Source organism: Copadichromis virginalis, linkage group LG20, assembly GCF_057382275.1.
Source record: "Copadichromis virginalis isolate Kocher_CV1m ecotype Utaka linkage group LG20, C_Virginalis_male_GT1.1, whole genome shotgun sequence".
NCBI lineage: Eukaryota > Metazoa > Chordata > Actinopteri > Cichliformes > Cichlidae > Copadichromis > Copadichromis virginalis.
In genome coordinates, this window is record NC_140637.1 from 21,835,316 (window position 1) to 21,853,600 (window position 18,285).

General features: G+C 38.8%; 1 protein-coding gene, 1 long non-coding RNA gene and 1 pseudogene across 3 annotated transcripts; 2 read left to right on the forward strand and 1 right to left on the reverse strand.

Moving 5' to 3' along the window:
• The first annotated feature begins 1,119 nt into the window (after positions 1-1,119).
• LOC146684775 (cytosolic sulfotransferase 3-like) lies at positions 1,120-6,024 on the forward strand. Its single transcript, XM_085443328.1, has 8 exons — positions 1,120-1,173; positions 2,063-2,201; positions 2,437-2,565; positions 2,919-3,019; positions 3,104-3,230; positions 3,322-3,419; positions 4,745-4,919; positions 5,313-6,024. Exons 1-8 carry the CDS (start codon positions 1,171-1,173, stop codon positions 5,423-5,425), a joined length of 885 nt encoding a protein of 294 aa, XP_085299454.1. The 5' UTR covers positions 1,120-1,170; the 3' UTR covers positions 5,426-6,024.
• Positions 6,025-6,573: 549 nt separating this feature from the next.
• Positions 6,574-17,180, forward strand: LOC146684776 (cytosolic sulfotransferase 3-like; annotated as a pseudogene). Its single transcript, XR_014917096.1, has 8 exons — positions 6,574-6,679; positions 14,637-14,775; positions 15,078-15,206; positions 15,302-15,402; positions 15,486-15,612; positions 15,701-15,798; positions 16,623-16,792; positions 16,899-17,180. The product of XR_014917096.1 is annotated as a cytosolic sulfotransferase 3-like (transcript).
• On the reverse strand, positions 10,910-11,798 carry LOC146684777 (uncharacterized). Its single transcript, XR_014917204.1, has 3 exons — positions 11,309-11,798; positions 11,112-11,223; positions 10,910-11,031 (listed from the first exon to the last, which is right to left on the reverse strand). It is a non-coding gene; the product is annotated as an uncharacterized LOC146684777 (long non-coding RNA).
• Positions 17,181-18,285: the final 1,105 nt, after the last annotated feature.

The window sequence follows — 18,285 nt, forward strand, 5'->3', positions numbered from 1 at the left end:
AAAAACAAAAATCAGGTAAAAAAAAAAAAAATCAGCTAATCCTTTGTTTTTACATTCATCAGGTCCCAATCAGCCCAAATAGCAAAGAGAAATTAAAAATGCATGCCATGAAAGAGTTTGGGTCTTAGGAGGTTAAGAAAAAGGAGGATGAAGGAACATGTGTCATTTTTACTGAACATATTTAACTAACTGATTGTTAATGGTTAGTTTGTCTGACTTTATGCTACTGGGTTTGAAATTAAGAGACCCAGCTGGGCATGACGGTGGGAAGAAGCTGGAGTACCAGGAGCGAATCCACACAGGAACCAGAGTTCATTCTGTGTAATTTCCCAGCTTAAAAAACATTTATCCTCAACTTAAAAACTACACTACCTGAATAAACTAAACTTTGTTTATTTCTCAAATGAATATGTTCCAGTACTTAATAATTTGGCCACACATAAAGTGTAATGTGGGAATGTTGCCTATATAGAATCATAGGTCTGGTATAAATCAAGAAAGAGAAGCAGAAAACTTTTTACATTCACACAGTTATGGCAAGCAGCTCTCAGCTGTGTAGAGATAGTAGGCTGCTGTTGTATGTTGGATTTCATTTTTATTAAACACAGCCGTTTTAATTCTGTTAAAAGACTTGTGTTTTTATTCTTCTGTCATCGATGTGCAGGTTATTGCTGTGTTTACTCTTTTGTACAGCAAAACAATCAATCCAGCCTGCACCCTGTTCATTATTGATTTATTTATTTTGGTCGAGTTGAATGAACCTAGCTTATCTGACTTCATAGCACTGGATCAGTATAAATGCACACATTTCAGAAAATGGTGCGGTGTGTTCCAGTGAATAACAATGGTCTTTTGTTTGGAAGACAAAAAATGCTTACACGTGACTTTGAACAATATTCAACAGAATACACATGCCATGCTGTCTGATGTATATGTTTTAAATGTGCTGCATTTTTGCTTTTTCATTTGACATGTTAATGAACAGTAATAAAAATGTTATTTTTCTAACTTCTAACCTTATCCTTCTAAAGTTTGGTCCAAATATACTGAGCAAATACTGAACTCCTTCACTTTAGGTCTGAGTCATTGCTGAAATTAATGATTAAACCGTCGAGTCACGTGCCCTCTTCACAATTTCAGGATTACGTTAGTTGGTAGGAGTGATCCTAGATGGTAAGCAAGCTTTGTAATCATGTGTTACCAACATTAAATCTCTGCCTTTACTTTACAAAAATATTTTGTTTGCATTAAAATGTCCTTGTTTTAAATACTTAAACACTAAAATGTAACGAATGAAATAAATGTGTCTTATTCATTGTGGTTAGAGAACTCAGCTGGAGGGCAAATGTTGTAATTCTGGTGTTTCCTGATTCTACCAATGCTGGACTGCATCTTGTTTTTTATCATGTACTGTCAGCTGACTGTTTTTGCACTTACTTGAATGAACCTCTTTGTGACTAACATGACCGATATTCACAGAGCAATGTTAATATTATTCAGAGTTTTATTAAGCTAGTACAACAAACAAAAAAACAAGGTGAGCAACACAAAGCTCAGGCAGAATCCAGACAGACAAGGTCCAAACTGCAATCAGAAAGTGAATACTAAAAACATAAATGCTCTCATAAAAAAGAAAACACTACAGTTGCAAAGGTTAAACTGGCAAAGGTGATGATGGTAAGTTAGAGGTATAATTTCAGTAGGACTTATTAGTGGTGCAGGAACAAATCGTCTTCACTAAACCTGGAAACAACAACCAAACAAACAGCAGAGACAGCAACTCCAGAATGTTGAATTAATAGATTAATGCAGACCTTCATCAGATCTCTTATTAAAAGAAGAAACCAAATCAAGCACCTGGATTCTTCCATGACTTTAAATCACAGATGAGCTGCAACAGTGTGTGACCGAAAGAGTCCCGATGAAACTTCTAGTTTCAGCATAGTCATCAACTCTGGTTTTAAAAACCAGAGGTTGCAAAACATAAGTTACCGTGCAAGTAACAGAAGGATGGGGAAAACATGAAAGACAACTTCATTTTAAAAACAAGTAATTCTCACAGATGGAGGGGCTACATCGGCCAGAACTGTTTGACTTCCATGGAGTCTCCATGACCAACGCTTTCACTGACAACTGGGACAACGTACAGAACTTCAAAGCAAGACCAGATGATATTGTTATCGCTACGTACCCTAAAGCAGGTTTGTTAGTTAGTTAGTTACTTACTTAGGCTATAAAATTGTTAGTGCTTTTTAAATAACATTTTCCCATTTTAATGTTAACGTGCAAGTTAATAGGTTTCCGACTTTACAGTGTGCATTGGCTGAAAGACACTATAAGGATGCTATCTGACTGTGTTCATTTGGATTATGGGGCTTATATCATCATGTGCTGATATCACACCAAACAATATGCATTTATCTGTTTCGCACCCAGGAACCACATGGGTCTCTTACATCATAGATCTTCTTTATTTTGGGCACATGGGTCCAGCTCGTCAGACATCCATCCCTCTTCATGACAGAGTGCCCTTTCTGGAGCTCTACGTACCTTTTCTACCTTCAGGTTGAATCTTGTGACCACCTTCAATTAGCCATATTTGTATTAGACCAGATCCAAAAGCTCAATGTCCTAATTTCACTTTGGTACTTATTTGTCATTAGAACTGTTCAGTCAAAAGGAAATTCAAAAAACATTCTGAATCAGGTTACAAATAGTTACAACTACAAATACAGCCTTGTTCAATAGCTTTGTGATGGTTCTGGCAGTTTTATTGGTGTGTAAATCTGTTAAGTTAGTCATAGCACCTCAAAAACACAATGTTTGGGCAATTCATGTTGTTGATCTGTGGTCTATAAAGAAATCTATCTTTGCATGTTCTGTTGCAAACGGTTCCTTCTTATCTCTACCTTACTCAGGTACCGATTTGGCAGACAAACTTCCCACCACTCCTCGTCTCATTAAAACTCATCTTCCAGTCCAGTTTGTACCAAAGTCCTTCTGGGAGCAGCGCTGCAGGGTAAAAGCACACATACCTGTAGTCATAGAGACATGGGATTTATGAAACCCACAGAGTATAATTCAGCGTTTCCTCTTTTTGTAGGTGGTCTATGTGGCCCGCAATGCAAAAGACAATGCAGTGTCCTATTTTCACTTTGAACGCATGAACAGTGGCATGCCAGAACCAGGAGACTGGAGCACCTTCCTGCAGGACTTCATGGAGGGAAAGAGTGAGTTTAATTTATTTTTAGTGTTAAGGACAAAACATATTATCACATTTCCTGTATAAACATTCCTTTGTGTGTTGTTCTGTGTCTGCAGAGGTTTTTGGATCGTGGTATGACCATGTGAACGGCTGGTGGGAGAAGAAACAAACTCATTCAAATTTTCACTACATGTTCTATGAAGATTTGATTGAGGTACAGTAAGTTTGGCTAACATGTGTGCCATTTTTGACAGAGATCTTAATATTTAAAATTATCATATAACAAAGGATGTTAAATATGAGGCTGCAAGGCAGGAGGAAAATGTGAAAACCAGAAAGAGTATTCATGGATTTAGTAAAAGAGGACATATGTGTATGATAGAGGAGGATGCTAGGGATAGGGGAGATGATCCACTGTGTCATCCATTGCAAACAAAAAGTGGCACAAAGTCAGTCCCTGAAATAATTTGCATCTTGAACCTATTTCTCACACCTACTGACCGACTTACTGTCCTCATAAATGTTGTGCACCACCCTCACAAACTACTCCCCTGAATTCCTCATAGAGTACCACAGTTCCTCTCTTGTCTCCCACATATGCCCTCTCCACATCCACAAAGATACAGAGCAACTACTTTTGACCTTCTCTACACTCTCCAAGCAAACATTACATCTGTAGTGCTCTGTCTGCTGCTCTCACTGCTGCTCGTTGATCGCCACCTCTCTTCTTAATCTAGCTTCAGTCACTCTTTCCCATATGTTCATGCTATGGATCATTAACTTTATCCCTCTGTAGTTACCACAGCTCTGTACATCCCTTTGTTCTTGAAAACACATCTTCTCCATTTCTCAGGCAACTCTCATTCTCCAGGATGTTAAACAATTTGATTAAAAAGTCCACTCCTCTCTCTTGTAGACATCTCCATACCTCCACAGGTATGTCATCTGGACCACCTGCCTTTCCACTCTTCATCCACTTCATAGATGCACTACTTCTTCTGCATGTCCTGATTCACTATAAGTCCTCAATCCAATCTCCTTCCTCTCTTCTCCTCATTCATTAACTCTGCATATTCTCCTCACTTGTTAATACATTTCTGTCTCTATCCTTAACCGCCCGCCTAACCAATCGATAGGCGTTTATTGTTAACCCAGCCCCTGACCTGTTTGGTATGGAAATCTTAATTTTGAAAATCTGCATATTTGATCTGGCAAAGATTGGGTTATGTCTGAAAACTGTAGTTCGCTGAATTGTTTCTGATGCATAAACTGCAAAAAAAGAAAACCTCAGATCCGAGGTTTAATAATAATAAATAAAATACAAAGAATGGTCAAAGTCTGACGTCTTTAAATTGAAAAGTCACAGAGAATGAACAAAGACACAGACAACTAAAATGTGTTTTCACATGTCAATTTATGTTTTCCCTAGTGCTATGAATAAATAGCACTAGAGAGCAGAAGAAAAAAAAACATACATTCCATGTTGGAGTGAACTGTCCCTTCTAAACTTATTCATATTTTCAATATTGATGTTAACAGGACTATGAAAAAGAAATAGACCGACTGTGTTCCTTCCTTGGTTTGTCTCCTTCAGTTGAAGAGAAGGAAAGAGTCAGAGCCAGTGTGACGTTTGACAGCATGAAACAAAACAAGATGACCAACTATTCCACAGTTCCTGTGATGAACCAAGAGGTGTCTCCTTTCATGAGAAAAGGTACAACTGCCTGCTGGGCAACATTTGTTTCTCAGTATTTGCGCAGTCCAGTAGTGCTGATCAAATACACTTTTTCTTACACCCTGTCCCGTCTGGCAGCTTTTGTGATCAGAATTGTGATCTAAATGAACTGTGGTGCCAGCCCCAGCCCCAGCCACACACACACACACACACACACACACACACACACACACACACACACACACACACACACACACACACACACACACACACAGACCATTTACTCACTCACTTTCACCCACTAATGACACATGACACACACGAACACTTAATGTTGAAGGAGTGTTAGGTGGGTGTGTCGTGGAGCATGAGCGTACAGGACAAGTATGACTGTGGGATTGATCAAACACTCTGAATGTTCTCTTTCTCCAGGGAAAGTTGGTGACTGGAAGAACCACTTCACTGTGGCTCAGAATGAGCAGTTTGATGAAGACTACAAGAAGAAGATGAAGAATCCTGATCTAAAGTTTCGCTGTGAAATTTAGAGCCCTGGCTGAGCGTGATGGAGCTCTGAAGTTAACTAGTTGAGGATAAATCAAGTGTTGAGACAGATTAATTAGTATCCCTATTGTAGTATTAGTATTCCTATATTATAATGCTTATCCAGTTCAAGGTTGTGTGGCGACTCGAGCCCATCTCAGCTATCATAGGGTGAGGCAACAGTGCTAACCAACACACAACCATGGTGCCAAATAACGTATTAACTGAAATTAATTTGATTTTTTTATTTGATATGCTCCCATTTTGATTGTATTCAAAGAGATGCAAAAATGTCTGTTATTGTTATTATGTCTGTTATTGTTATTATCCTTGGATAGCATGCTGTTCAGTAGTGTGTTTACTGTTTTGTGCAACAAAATAACCAAAACTGTTTGCGATTTTTGCTGATAGCATTGAATTAACAGATTTAATCTGGTTTATCTGAATTTATACTACTGGGTCTGGCATTAAAAAGCCCAGCTAGGCATGATGGAGCATTGAACAGATGTGTGCATGTCCCAACAAATAAATAAAAATATATGTATGGATCATCAGAATTAACCACAATTTAACTGACATTCGTTTTGCTGTTTTTGCACTAACCATTCAGTAACAAATAAAGAATAAAAAGGTATATGGTAAATAGAGTTGTAAATATAGACACAACACACAGACCTGGTATGAATCAAGCAAAAGAAGTAGAAAAGAGTGCTTTGCATTGCGGGCCACGTAGACCAAGAGAGCTAGCATTCTCAGTCTTCTCATCTTCTTATTGTTATGTTGGGATGTTCAGAATAATTACATACAGCCTTTTAAAATATAATGAAAACCTCTCTTGCACTTCTTCAAAACAAGGCTGATGCTGAAACTTTTCAATGTGAACGGGACTGTGGCGAAAGAATAGGCGGACTGTGTTCCTTCCTTGATTTGTCTCCATAAGCTGAAGAAAAAGAAAACAGCCAGAGCCGGTGTGACCTTAGACAATATAAATCAAAACAAAATGACCGACTACTCCACCTTCCAAACAATGAACCAGACTGTGTTGCCTTTCATAAGACCTGTGCACTCATACAGGTTTTGTTGCTTTTTTCTTTGGTCTGATCTCACTGTATACTATTGTGTTCATGTTTGAACAGCAATACTCACAGACACACATCTAAGGAAGTTGTGCAGTGTGTTTAAGTGAACGTTGTGCAACAAACAGATTTCTTTCTTCTGGAAGATCCAGACCCAACCGCAGTACAGAAATACTCAGCTTGGTGAGTGTGTAGTACATCAAGTAATATTCACTAGAACAAACATGCTAGACTGAAAGATGTGTATCTTTTAAAACTGTGGTGCTTTTTTGTTTTTGTTTGGCGTAAATGGCCAGAAAAATCAAACTTTTCTAACTTCATGCTCACTCACTATATGTCTGAGTCATTGCTGAAATTAATGGTTAAACCGGCGAGTCACGCCTCTTGTTCACAATTTCAAGATTATGTCAGTCAGCAGGAGTAACGCAAGAAGGTAAGCAAGCTTCAGGATGTTTAGTCCCCAACAATAAATCTGTGGTTTTTACTTTATATACAAGTTATTTTATCTAGAAAACAAAATAAATATAAATGTTTATTATCTCTTTTTTTTTTTATTTAATTTGAATATTGATTAAGTTATTCTTTAAATTTCACCATGTGTCTTGCTTAGTGTGGTTGGTGAACACAGCTGAAAGGAAAATGTTGTAATTCTTGTGTTTCTCAGTTTTACCAATGCTGCAGTGTGTACTTTGACCTCTGGTTGTATGGCAAGTTGTTATTTATTATTTATTTATTATTTTTTATAAATCTCTGTTAACCCTAAAATCATCAACTAATTAATAATTATTATTACATTAACTACTGATTTTTTTTTATTGCAATTACTAGTTTAATTTTACTGATGACTCGTTATACCATCTTGCATCATGTCAATATGCCCAATATTCACAATTTCAAAATAATGTTAAGTTAGTTTAAAGCAACACAAAACCACGTGAGCAAACCAACAGAAGGCTGAGGCAGGAGCAGTCCTAGTAAAAACATAAAAACTAAAAAGCAGTAACACTGCAGTCACAAAGGTTAAAGTGGCAAAGGTGGTGTTGGTGAACTTACAGGTATAATTACTGTAGAGCTGATTAGTGGTGCAGGATCAAGCAGAAACAGCAGCTCCAGAATCTTAGATTAGCAAACTCTAACACTGGGATTTACACTTTATCAGATTATGAGATCTGTTATTAAAACGAGAAACTGGATGTGATTCTGATCCTTAAACTGATCTTTAAACTGAATCATAGCCATTAAATGTATATCAGAGGTGCCTTTAACATGCAAATTCCAGTTTAGCATTTTGTTCATCACCTCTGATGTTTAAAACCTGAGGTCACAAGCTAGAGCTACATCTGCCACTGCATGATGATAATCAGTCAATAGTCCACAGCATGAAGCATATACTGTTTAAATTATTTTTTTTTTATAACATAAAGTGTTAAATGAAGGCATATATTAGGATTAGAGTGATTTTCTTTTACACTTCTGTGCTATCGTGCCACTTTCTGCCAAAAACCTCCCTCTGCTGGCCGTTAAAAATAATACAGATTTAAGGATTTACTTTTGCAGATAATCTGTTATTTCAATCAAAGACCCACAAACAGTTTTTTAAATGTGGACAGTTCCCAAGGACCTTTTTTTTTAACTTCCAGTGCCTCTCTTATGGAACAAAAAAGCATCATGTTTTCTATGGAACGCCAGGACTGCCATAATGAATTAATTAAATACACCATTAAATAATTAATTAAATGTGGCAATAATTAATTAAAATTGGAATTAATTAATTAAATAAATAGTTATGACACATGTAATTAATTAATTATTGACACATTTAATTAATTATTTATGTATTTCACATTTTAATTAATTATTGACACATGTAATTAATTAATTATTGACACATTTAATTAATTATTTATGTATTTCACATTTTAATTAATTATTGACACATTTAATTAATTATTGACACATTTAATTAATTATTTAATGATATATTTATTTATTTCATTTTGGCAGTCCTGACGCCTGGCTCTCGTCATGAAATAATTTTATCTGTCAGCCTCACCCATCAAACTCAGGGGGCGGGGTTAACGCTGCCCATGCAGCTTCTCTAACATTTGATTGGTTGCCGTGCAAAGTAAGTCAAAACAGGTCGATCCTAGAAAATCGATTGCTTGTGTAGACTTGGGGCAGCCAGTTATCCCAGAATGCAGATCAAATCACAAGCAGCAATGGTGGTGGTGTAGTTTTAAAATACCCCGTTTTTCTGTCACCAGCTACACTTTTAACAGTGTTTTAGCCGCGAATGTCGCGACGTATGTCTGGTCAGGTTGTCAACATAGAACATGTTTGCAAAAGTGCTCAGATGTTTTCAGAGATTTCACTAGCTCTGCTAACAGTTAGCATGCAGAGTGCACCGAGGGGGTTACGTTAACCGGTTTGTTTACATATTCCACTCTCCGTGTTCCACATGTTGCATTCGCAGATTCTCATTTTCACCGAACGATCGTCTCTTTCCGCCTGGTCTTGTGTCTCTGTGCTTCTGTAACATAAAGAACGAGCTGACATTTTTCTCACGAAACCAGCGATCAGCTCAACAGACCCTCAGTTTACCTGCATGCATCCTCCTCCTCATCTGTCAGCTGTTTAACACCTGCTGCTAATTCAAGAAACACGCCTAGTTACCAGGGCCCTGTTTCAGGAAGCCGGTTTGGAAAACTCAGAGTGAAAAACGATACTCAGGGTTGAGTAACCCCGAACTGTCCAACTCGGAATATTCGGTTTCAGAAAGGCTGATAACAATTAGTTCAGTCAACGCGGAGTTGCTTTAACCCCAAGTGAAGCGCGCGGACGAGGATACATAAAGCCCTGATAAGCGGAGCACAGATTAAGCGAGTCACCATGGAGACGGAGGGAAAGAAGGCGCGGTCAATGTATTTCACAGCGCTTGAGGCCGAAATTCTGATGGCAGCATATGCCGATAACATGCAAATTCCGCGGAAAAAAGTAACACAGCCACAGCTGCAAAAGCATGCATGGCAAAACATAGCCGACAGAGTCAATGCGTGAGTGTTAATTTAAACATTGATCGAGGGATTTCCACCCATTTAACACGTTATTTTATCATATGTTATTTTATTTGTTATTTTATACATTTTATTTTGTGATGTGATGTGAGCGCAGGTGCAACCCAACAGGCCCCAAACGTGCCTGGCAGCAAGTAAAAATGAAATATAAAAATATAGTCCAAACAGGTAAGGTGTAATTGTATTATGAGCCATAGTGCTTGGTCTGTTTGTCCGATGTAAATCAATTGCAGTTAGAGGCTACATTAATTTTCTTTCTGTAAGCACTTATTGAAATTATCTGAGCACATTACAAGTACATATTTGCTTACTCTGTATGCTCAAATGTGGCCCGTTATAGCCAACAGAAAAAAAGCGGAGGCCCGAAAAACAGGTGGGGGTCCTCCACCACCACCACTCACAGAGGCTGAGCAGTTGGCCCTCAGCCAAAACAGTGGGCGCCCTGTGGCCGAAGGCATCTCTGCGGGGACATCCTCTGAGTCAATAACCCCGCAAGACACAAGTGCCTACATAAGGGGTAAATTCAAAATAATACATGATGTGCATACATCCTTTCTTCACAGTCACCTTTGCAGTGCGACACATTCATTTGATAAACTCTTTACCATAATGGATTATTTTGTAGTGAAGTTATTTTCCGACTGATCTTGCCTTCCCTCAGCCTTGGTTGTCTTTGAGAGCATAATGACAATGAAGTGTAAGGTGCTTGGTATGTTTGTTAATTGCCATTTGGTCCCTTGTAAGTTATAAGTGACCTGTATAAACCTCATATTCTATCAGTTGATGGTGATGGTGTACTGCATCTGGTGCAGCCTCCTGTTGAGCCAGACCAACATGCAGTTGTGAGTAATACTCCACAGATTATATGAGTTTACAGTAGAACAGCAATGTTGTTTATTTCTTTACTACAGGAAAATAATGAAGAAACATTGACAGCTGTTACAGAGGAGGAAGCAACAGAGACACTTTATGAGGTTTACATCTTTTAATACTTTGTGTACAGGAAATACAGGCGACCAATAAAGCCAGTTGAACAAAAAATCTGTTTATTCTTCTTTCAACATGTTGAGGTGATGGGTCAAAAGAAATGATTGTGACATATGGTGTCTCTGACTGCTCTTCCATCTTGTATGTCCGTGGGAGGGTCAGGATGTTCATGGTTTGGATCACTGCTGATGTTTGGTTCAGAAGGACAGTGTTCTCCTCTAATTGTGGCAATGTTGTGAAGAATCACACATGCCACAATAATGTCACATGCCCTTTCTGGGGTGACCCTGAGTCTTTGCAGGCACTGGAACCGGGCCTTAAGCATTCCGATAGTCATTTCAATTCTGGCTCTTGTCCTGCAATTAGCCAGATTATATCGCTGCTGTGGGCCCGGTTCAGGGTCAGGGTAAGGGGTAAGCAAATAGGGTAAACATGGATACCCCCTATCACCAAGCAAGTAGCCAGTGAACTCTCCTAAGACAGAAGGGTACACTTCAGTTCAAATGTCCCTGAAGCAATTGGTCTTTATATATTTTAAAGTATTCTCAACTCACCATGTCCAAATTTTGTGCTCAGTGTACATTCACGGAATATTTGTGAGTCATGGACAGAGCCTGGCCACTTGGCTTCCACATTTGTGATAATGTTGGCAGCATCACATATGATCTTCACAGTGCAGAGAACACAAATTAGCATCCATTACTATAATGAAATAATTTGTTAGTTTGACATGCTACAGGGAACTATGTACCTGTACATTAATGCTGTGGAAAGACTTCCTGTTCACATAGTCTCCTTCATTTACTGAAGGAGCAATGATTGGAATGTGAGTGCCATCTGTACAGCCAATCACGCCTGGGAACCCTGAAAATAAATGTGCAATTTAAGTAGTAGTCCAAGTATCACCACATCATAAATTAAGTTTTGTTCATCCTGATACCTGCAATTTTGTGGCATCCCTCTTTGATAAATCTTGTGGGTCTATGACCGGGGAACACCACAGACGAGTACAGGAGACGTTTCAGTGCAACTGTAACATTCCTGACTGCCCGACAGACGGTAGCCTTGGAAACGTGCTCAGCGTCACCAATATTATACAGAAAGCTCCCGTTTGCAAGAAACCGAAGTGCAATACAAATAATATGCAATGAACTGAGAGCATGTCCGCGATGTGTCACATGCGTAATATATGGCCTGAGGATGTTATCCAAATAAATTATAGATTGTGCTGAGAAACGGTAACGTTCGCACAGAAAATCATCAGGAAATGATAAAATGTCCAAACGCGCTCTGATCACTCTCTCCCGGCGGAGAGCCCTGCGGAGAATTTGGGCTTCACGATCTACTGGCTCTTCAAGGAAGTGGCACGCCATGTCCGACACTTCCTACTGTCAGGTTTCCGACAAAGGGGCGGAGACAGTCAGGGTTAGTTGTAGTAAACCTGCTAGGGGGCAGGTTAGCTTCACGGAGTGTGTCGTCATAGTGACTCACTCAGGCTGCAGCTGAACTCGCTTTGTGAAACCGAAAACCCAGAGTTTTCGTTAACTCAGGGTATACTTACTCAGTTTTTCCACTAAACCGGCTTCCTGAAACAGGGCCCTGGTGATAGTCACAGTTTAACTGGGCAGCCGGTGCTCGATATAACGCAATGTCAGCGCATTTTTCTGCACAAGATAAGTAAATATAGTGTTTTCCCCGAGCGCAGAGCTGCTGGAGCTCGTTTCCTTACAGAGCACTTTATAGGCGAACAGCTTTATCAGCGGCTGATGTCCAATCACCGGCACACAGCTTTCAAACCTCAGCTGAGTTTTAGCTCTCAGTGGTTAAACGCTGGACTTCATTCACTCAGGTTCTGTCTGTCGGGTCACGTTTACTTCGCTGTTTTATTTACAACTGAGCAAATCGGTTTGGCTGAGGTTAAAGTTACGTTTCATAACTGCATAGTTTCACAGACGTTTAATGGTTCACTGGCACATGTGTTAGACTGAACTATCATCTAAATATCATCTGTTTTTTAATAGTTATTCAACTGTATTCTAAGCACCAGCTGTCTGTTAGAATGTGATTTTTTTTCTCTCTCTGTTGGCAGAGGTATAAAAATGCGCAGGAAAATCTGACATGCATGGCGAACTTCACCGACGATATTTAGGGAGGAATAAACACACATCAAACATAAATGAACCATTTGTCTGTCTCCATAATTGAGAGAATTTTCTCTTCTTATGTCAACACTCTCTCTCTTTTTTTTTCTTTTTTTTTGCTTTTTCGGTCATGTTATGTTTACCTGTCAAAGGCTTGTTACAAACTATGAAACACATTGTGCAGACTTCTGGATGTTAGAAGAAAACTAATACTGCTCATGAATGAGACTAAAGGCAGGAAGGTGTCCTTTAAAACTAAACATGTTAATAGGACCTCCCTGTTTATATCATAGTTTATGATATAGCACGTGTATTTCAGTAATAGCCTGCTGAGGCCACTATACGTGCTGGCCTCATATCAAATGTGAAGGCAGACTGAGTCTATGTTTGACGTTTTTTATATCTAATCTTCCTTTTCAAACATTTAAACAGCTGCGAGTCTGCAGCTGAGGGAATACAAATTCAAATTGTCGGAACAGGTTTGCTCGTTTCTTGGATTCATTTGGTGATTTATTAAATGTATAACTGTTATTCTAATCTGCTGCTGAGTCTCTTACACTTTTCTTTATGCTGTATATTTTCACGTCTCTGGAATAGTTGGCAGTTAGATAGTCAGCTGGGAAACTTTGTGTTAACTCATGGAGCTGAGGATATCGTGGATATGCTGACCTCGCTGCGTGGTGTACAGAGCGAGGTCAGCATGATTAATATTCACAATAAAAATATTAGCCGAACATCATGAAGTCTGTATGTGTTTCATAGTGTCGAACAACCTTTGTACAGTTAAAGCCAGCAGTTACTACATGACGGAAACACCAACGTTATCTCTTTTATGTGTTTATACACAGGTCACGCTGATTACTGAACAAAAACCCAAAGATCAGATGTTAAACAGATTTATTTGCTCTCTCTCCTCCTTAAACATGTTTTTAATGTTAGTTATAATTCAGAATTGGCGACTGAAACACGTAGGACACATAAGAACATCAGGAAATAAAACGTCGATAAATATAACCTCAGTAAAAGAAGTCAGCGGGGGTTACTACAGCTGTGTACCGGGGCCTGCGCTTTGTCGGTGGGATTGCTTGCGAGGCGAGCGGGTCTATCCCACGCTTTGCCGTGAGACTGGGCAGACATCTCCGAAATCATCGAAACACTTTTGCAAAGAGGCTGTATCTTGACAAACCGACCAGACACATGAAGATTAAACCACTACATTCTCGGCTAAAAAAAATATTAAAACGGTATTTGGTAACACACAAACAGGGTTTTTCAAAGCTCAGTTCTGTTAGCTTCCACATGCCGGTTGTTGTGTGCTAGAAACAATGGCCACCAGGCCAAAGCAATGGTTTTGACTCGATCAGCGTTAACCCCGCCCCCTGAGTTTGATGGGTGAGGCTGACAGATAAAATTATTTCATGATGAGAGCCAGGCGTCAGGACTGCCAAAATGAAATAAATAAATATATCATTAAATAATTAATTAAATGTGTCAATAATTAATGAAATGTGTCAATAATTAATTAAAATGTGAAATACATAAATAATTAATTAAATGTGTCAATAATTAATTAATTAAATGTGTCAATAATTAATTAAAATGTGAAATACATAAATAATTAATTAAATGTGTCAATAATTAATTAATTACATGTGTCATAACTATTTATTTAATTAATTAATTCCAATTTTAATTAATTATTGCCACATTTAATTAATTATTTAATGGTGTATTTAATTAATTCATTATGGCAGTCCTGGCGTTCCATAGTTTTCTAGACCGATGGAAGTTAAAAATATCACTTCTGATCTGTGGGGGGAGAAGTCAGCCTACGCAGTTGTTAAAAATGTTTTAAGCATAGCTTTATGTTGTTGCACAAGTAAGGACTGGAGAAAACACGACATACACTTTGATTTTAAGGGCAAATCATTCTCACAGATGGAGCTGCCACCTCGCCCACAACTGTTTGACTTCAATGGAGTCTCCATGACCAACATCTTCACTGACAATTGGGACAATGTACAGAACTTCAAAGCAAGACCGGATGATATTCTTATCGCAACTTACCCTAAAGCAGGTACTGATCTGTATATAAAAGTATGGAGCTTATGTAATCATAGTATTTTTTTGTGTGTGCACACACCCCACTTTTCAGTTATTTATTTGTAAAAAATGTTTGGAATCATGTATGATTTTCGTTCCACTTCTCACGTGTGCACCACTTTGTGTTGGTCTTTCACGTGGAATTCCAATAAAATTGATTCATGTTTGTGGCTGTAATGTGACAAAATGTGGAAAAGTTCAAGGGGGCCGAATACTTTTGGAAGCCACTGTATGTTTACAGCTAAACATAAAACATTTTGTCCATTTCAACCTCAGGAACCACGTGGGTCTCTTACATCCTAGATCTTCTGTATTTTGGGAACATGAGTCCAGACCGTCAGACATCCATCCCTGTTCATGACAGAGTTCCCTTCCTGGAGATCTGCGCACCTCCTCTACCTTCAGGTTGAATCACGTGTCCACTGTCACTTTAAAATACATCAGACAATTACAATGTTTAGTATATTAACCTGTGGTATCTAATCCTCCTGATAATTCAGGTGCAGACCTGGCAGACAAGCTTCCCACCACTCCTCGTCTCATTAAAACTCATCTACCAGTCCAGTTTGTACCAAAGTCCTTCTGGGAGCAGCGCTGCAAGGTCTTGCACATACACCCATAGCCACACAGATATGTGATTTATGAAACTCCCAGACCATAAATTAGTTTTATCTCTTTCTGTAGGTGGTCTATGTGGCCCGCAATGCAAAGGACAATGCAGTGTCCTATTTCCACTTTGACCGCATGAACCTTATCCAGCCAGAACCAGGAGACTGGAGCAGCTATCTGCAGGGTTTCATGGAGGGAAAGAGTGAGTTCAGTGTAGTTTTACAGCAAAGAGACCACACTATTTCATTTCCTGTATAAACATTCCTTTGTGTATTGTTCTGTGGCTTCAGGGGTTTTTGGATCCTGGTATGACCATGTGAACGACTGGTGGGAGAAGAAGCAAAGTTATTCAAATCTCCACTACATGTTCTATGAAGATTTGATTGAGGTGAGCTGGGCTAACATGTGTACCATTTCCAACTGAGCTCTAACACTTTGTTTAATCATCACGCGCCTTTTAGAAGATGCCAAACCAAACTCTCAGTTCAACTCAGAAATACTGTCTAAAAATGACATGCATCAATATTCTAATCCAATTACTACATTTTTCTGATGATACGTGGTAATATTTCTCAAACCAGGCTGTATTTTATTCGTTCTTCGAGCACTGGGTGGTGTGCATTTTAATTCCACAGTGCAAGAAAAGCCAGCCAGAGCTGCAGATGGGTGTACAAAGAAAAAAAGCTATGACTCGTGAAGACTTTATAATGTTTGGTATCTCTGAAATTCACTGATTGCAAAAATTTCTCTAAACCATGTCCAGTATATTTTGTTAATTGAATCCTTTTTGATGCATAAGTAACAAATAGAGAACACACTATTTTCCACCAAATCCTCATCCAGCAAACATCTCTGCTATGTGAAGGGGAAATCCCCACTCAGCATACACATATGCACACTAAAATGTGGGACCTGGCCAGTCAGCCAGCAAGATTTTTCCTCTTGTGTTCCTGGCAACATATCAGTTTTTAGCCTGAGATGCTAACCGTCTGTGTGGACTGTATTGGATCAATGATTTGTTGTAAACCTTGTAGACTTATTACCAAAAGTTTAAACATTTATGAATGTGCTACAAGTGAGTATTTATCTATTATCAACATTACTAAACCACAGATAAAGTAAATTAATTTATTGCATGCTAATCTAAAGGTTCTGAAATTTAGGAAACACAAAAGGGTAGAAAAAAATCATATCTAATTTTAATGTGAACAGGACTCTGAGCAAGAAATAGACCGACTGTGTTCCTTCCTTGGTTTGTCTCCATCACCTGAAGAGAAGGAAAGAGTCAGAGCCAGTATGACGTTTGACAGCATGAAACAAAACAAGATGACCAACTTCAGTTCCAGTGATGAACCACAAGGTGTCTCCTTTCATGAGAAAAGGTACAACTTCCTGCTGGGCAACATTTTTTTTCCTCTATATCTATATCAGTGTGTGCTCCATTTATCATTAGGTTAATCAAATACTCTGAATGTTCTCCTTCTCCAGGGAAAGTTGGTGACTGGAAGAACCACTTCACTGTGGCCCAGAATGAGCAGTTTGATGAAGACTACAAGAAGAAGATGAAGAATCCTGATTTAAAGTTTCGCTGTGAAATTTAAAGCCCCAGCTGGGCATGATGGAGTTCTGATCTGATGTAAGTTAAGAAAAATCAAATGTTATACTTGATTTATGTAATTTTCTTCCACTGTGATGCAGATGCATATAAATAACAAAACATGAAAAACAATTCATTGACACTGAGGTTTAACCAGAATAATAAAGAATTAAAAAAAATCACCAGTATGTCTCTTCTACTTGGGCCACAGCCTTTTGATGATGAAACTCTTTAATATGAACAGGGCTCTGAACAAGAAATACACAGACTGTGTCTTTATGAAATATGGATGGGCATGATGGAGCTCTGATGTGATATTTGTGTCAAGGAATACATTTTTAATTTTATCAACATAACTATACAACTATATAACATAAAGACTTAGTGGAGGCCATGTATCCACAATGTTATGCTCATAGACATAAATCAGACCATAAACAATGATTGTGACTGAAATTAAACTTTAACCATCGAGCTTAACTTTCTCTCGAGACATACGGTGAACTTATGACGAAGCTTTGTCTTTCTACGAAGTAGAACTGTAGCAATGTCCTCCTTCTCAACATCCATGAATCCTCTCTGTGGTCTTCCTCTTTTCATCCTGCCCTGCCCAGCTTCACATTCAACATCCTCTGCCCAACATATCCACTATCCCTCCTCTGCACATATCCAAAGAATCTCAGCTTTTCCTCTCTAACCAACCACAGCCTCAAATCTTCTTTTTGTGATGCCACTAACATCAAACTATACATCATAGTCTTGTTGTTATCCTTCTGTCACAAATCACCTGTGAAACTCTTCATCTCTCTTTATACCATCCTTTCCTTTGGATGATTGACCCCATGTATTTAAACTTGCCCACGTGTCTCCCTCTCATTCACAGTATTCTACTGGTTGCTTCTGTTGACTATATTTCCTCTTCTCTCCAGAGCATACCTCCACCTCCCCCAGGCTCTCTTCTACCTCCTCCCTATTCTCCCTACAGATCATATCATAGTCCATGAAGACTCACATATAACCTCATCTGTCAGCAGTTCAGCTTTCAGTCCCATGACCACTACAAACAAGAAGGGACTGAGAGGTGATCCCTGATGTAATCCCACCCCTGCCTTAATCCTAACTGTCACTCCAGCTCCACTGCTCACTACTATCTCAATGTCCTCATAAATGTCACATACTTCTCTGTCACTCCTGACTTTCTCATTTAGTACCACAGTTCCTCTCTTGGCACCATATTAAATGCTGTCTCCAGATCCATAAAGACACAGTGAAAGTCCT

What these genes read in the sequence shown, in the direction of transcription:
- LOC146684775 (XM_085443328.1), top strand. An exon ending in CGTACCTTTTCTACCTTCAG is followed by an intron (nt 2,566 to 2,918) that starts GTTGAATCTTGT and finishes TACCTTACTCAG; the next exon opens with GTACCGATTTGGCAGACAAA. An exon ending in TCTATGAAGATTTGATTGAG is followed by an intron (nt 3,420 to 4,744) that starts GTACAGTAAGTT and finishes TGATGTTAACAG; the next exon opens with GACTATGAAAAAGAAATAGA.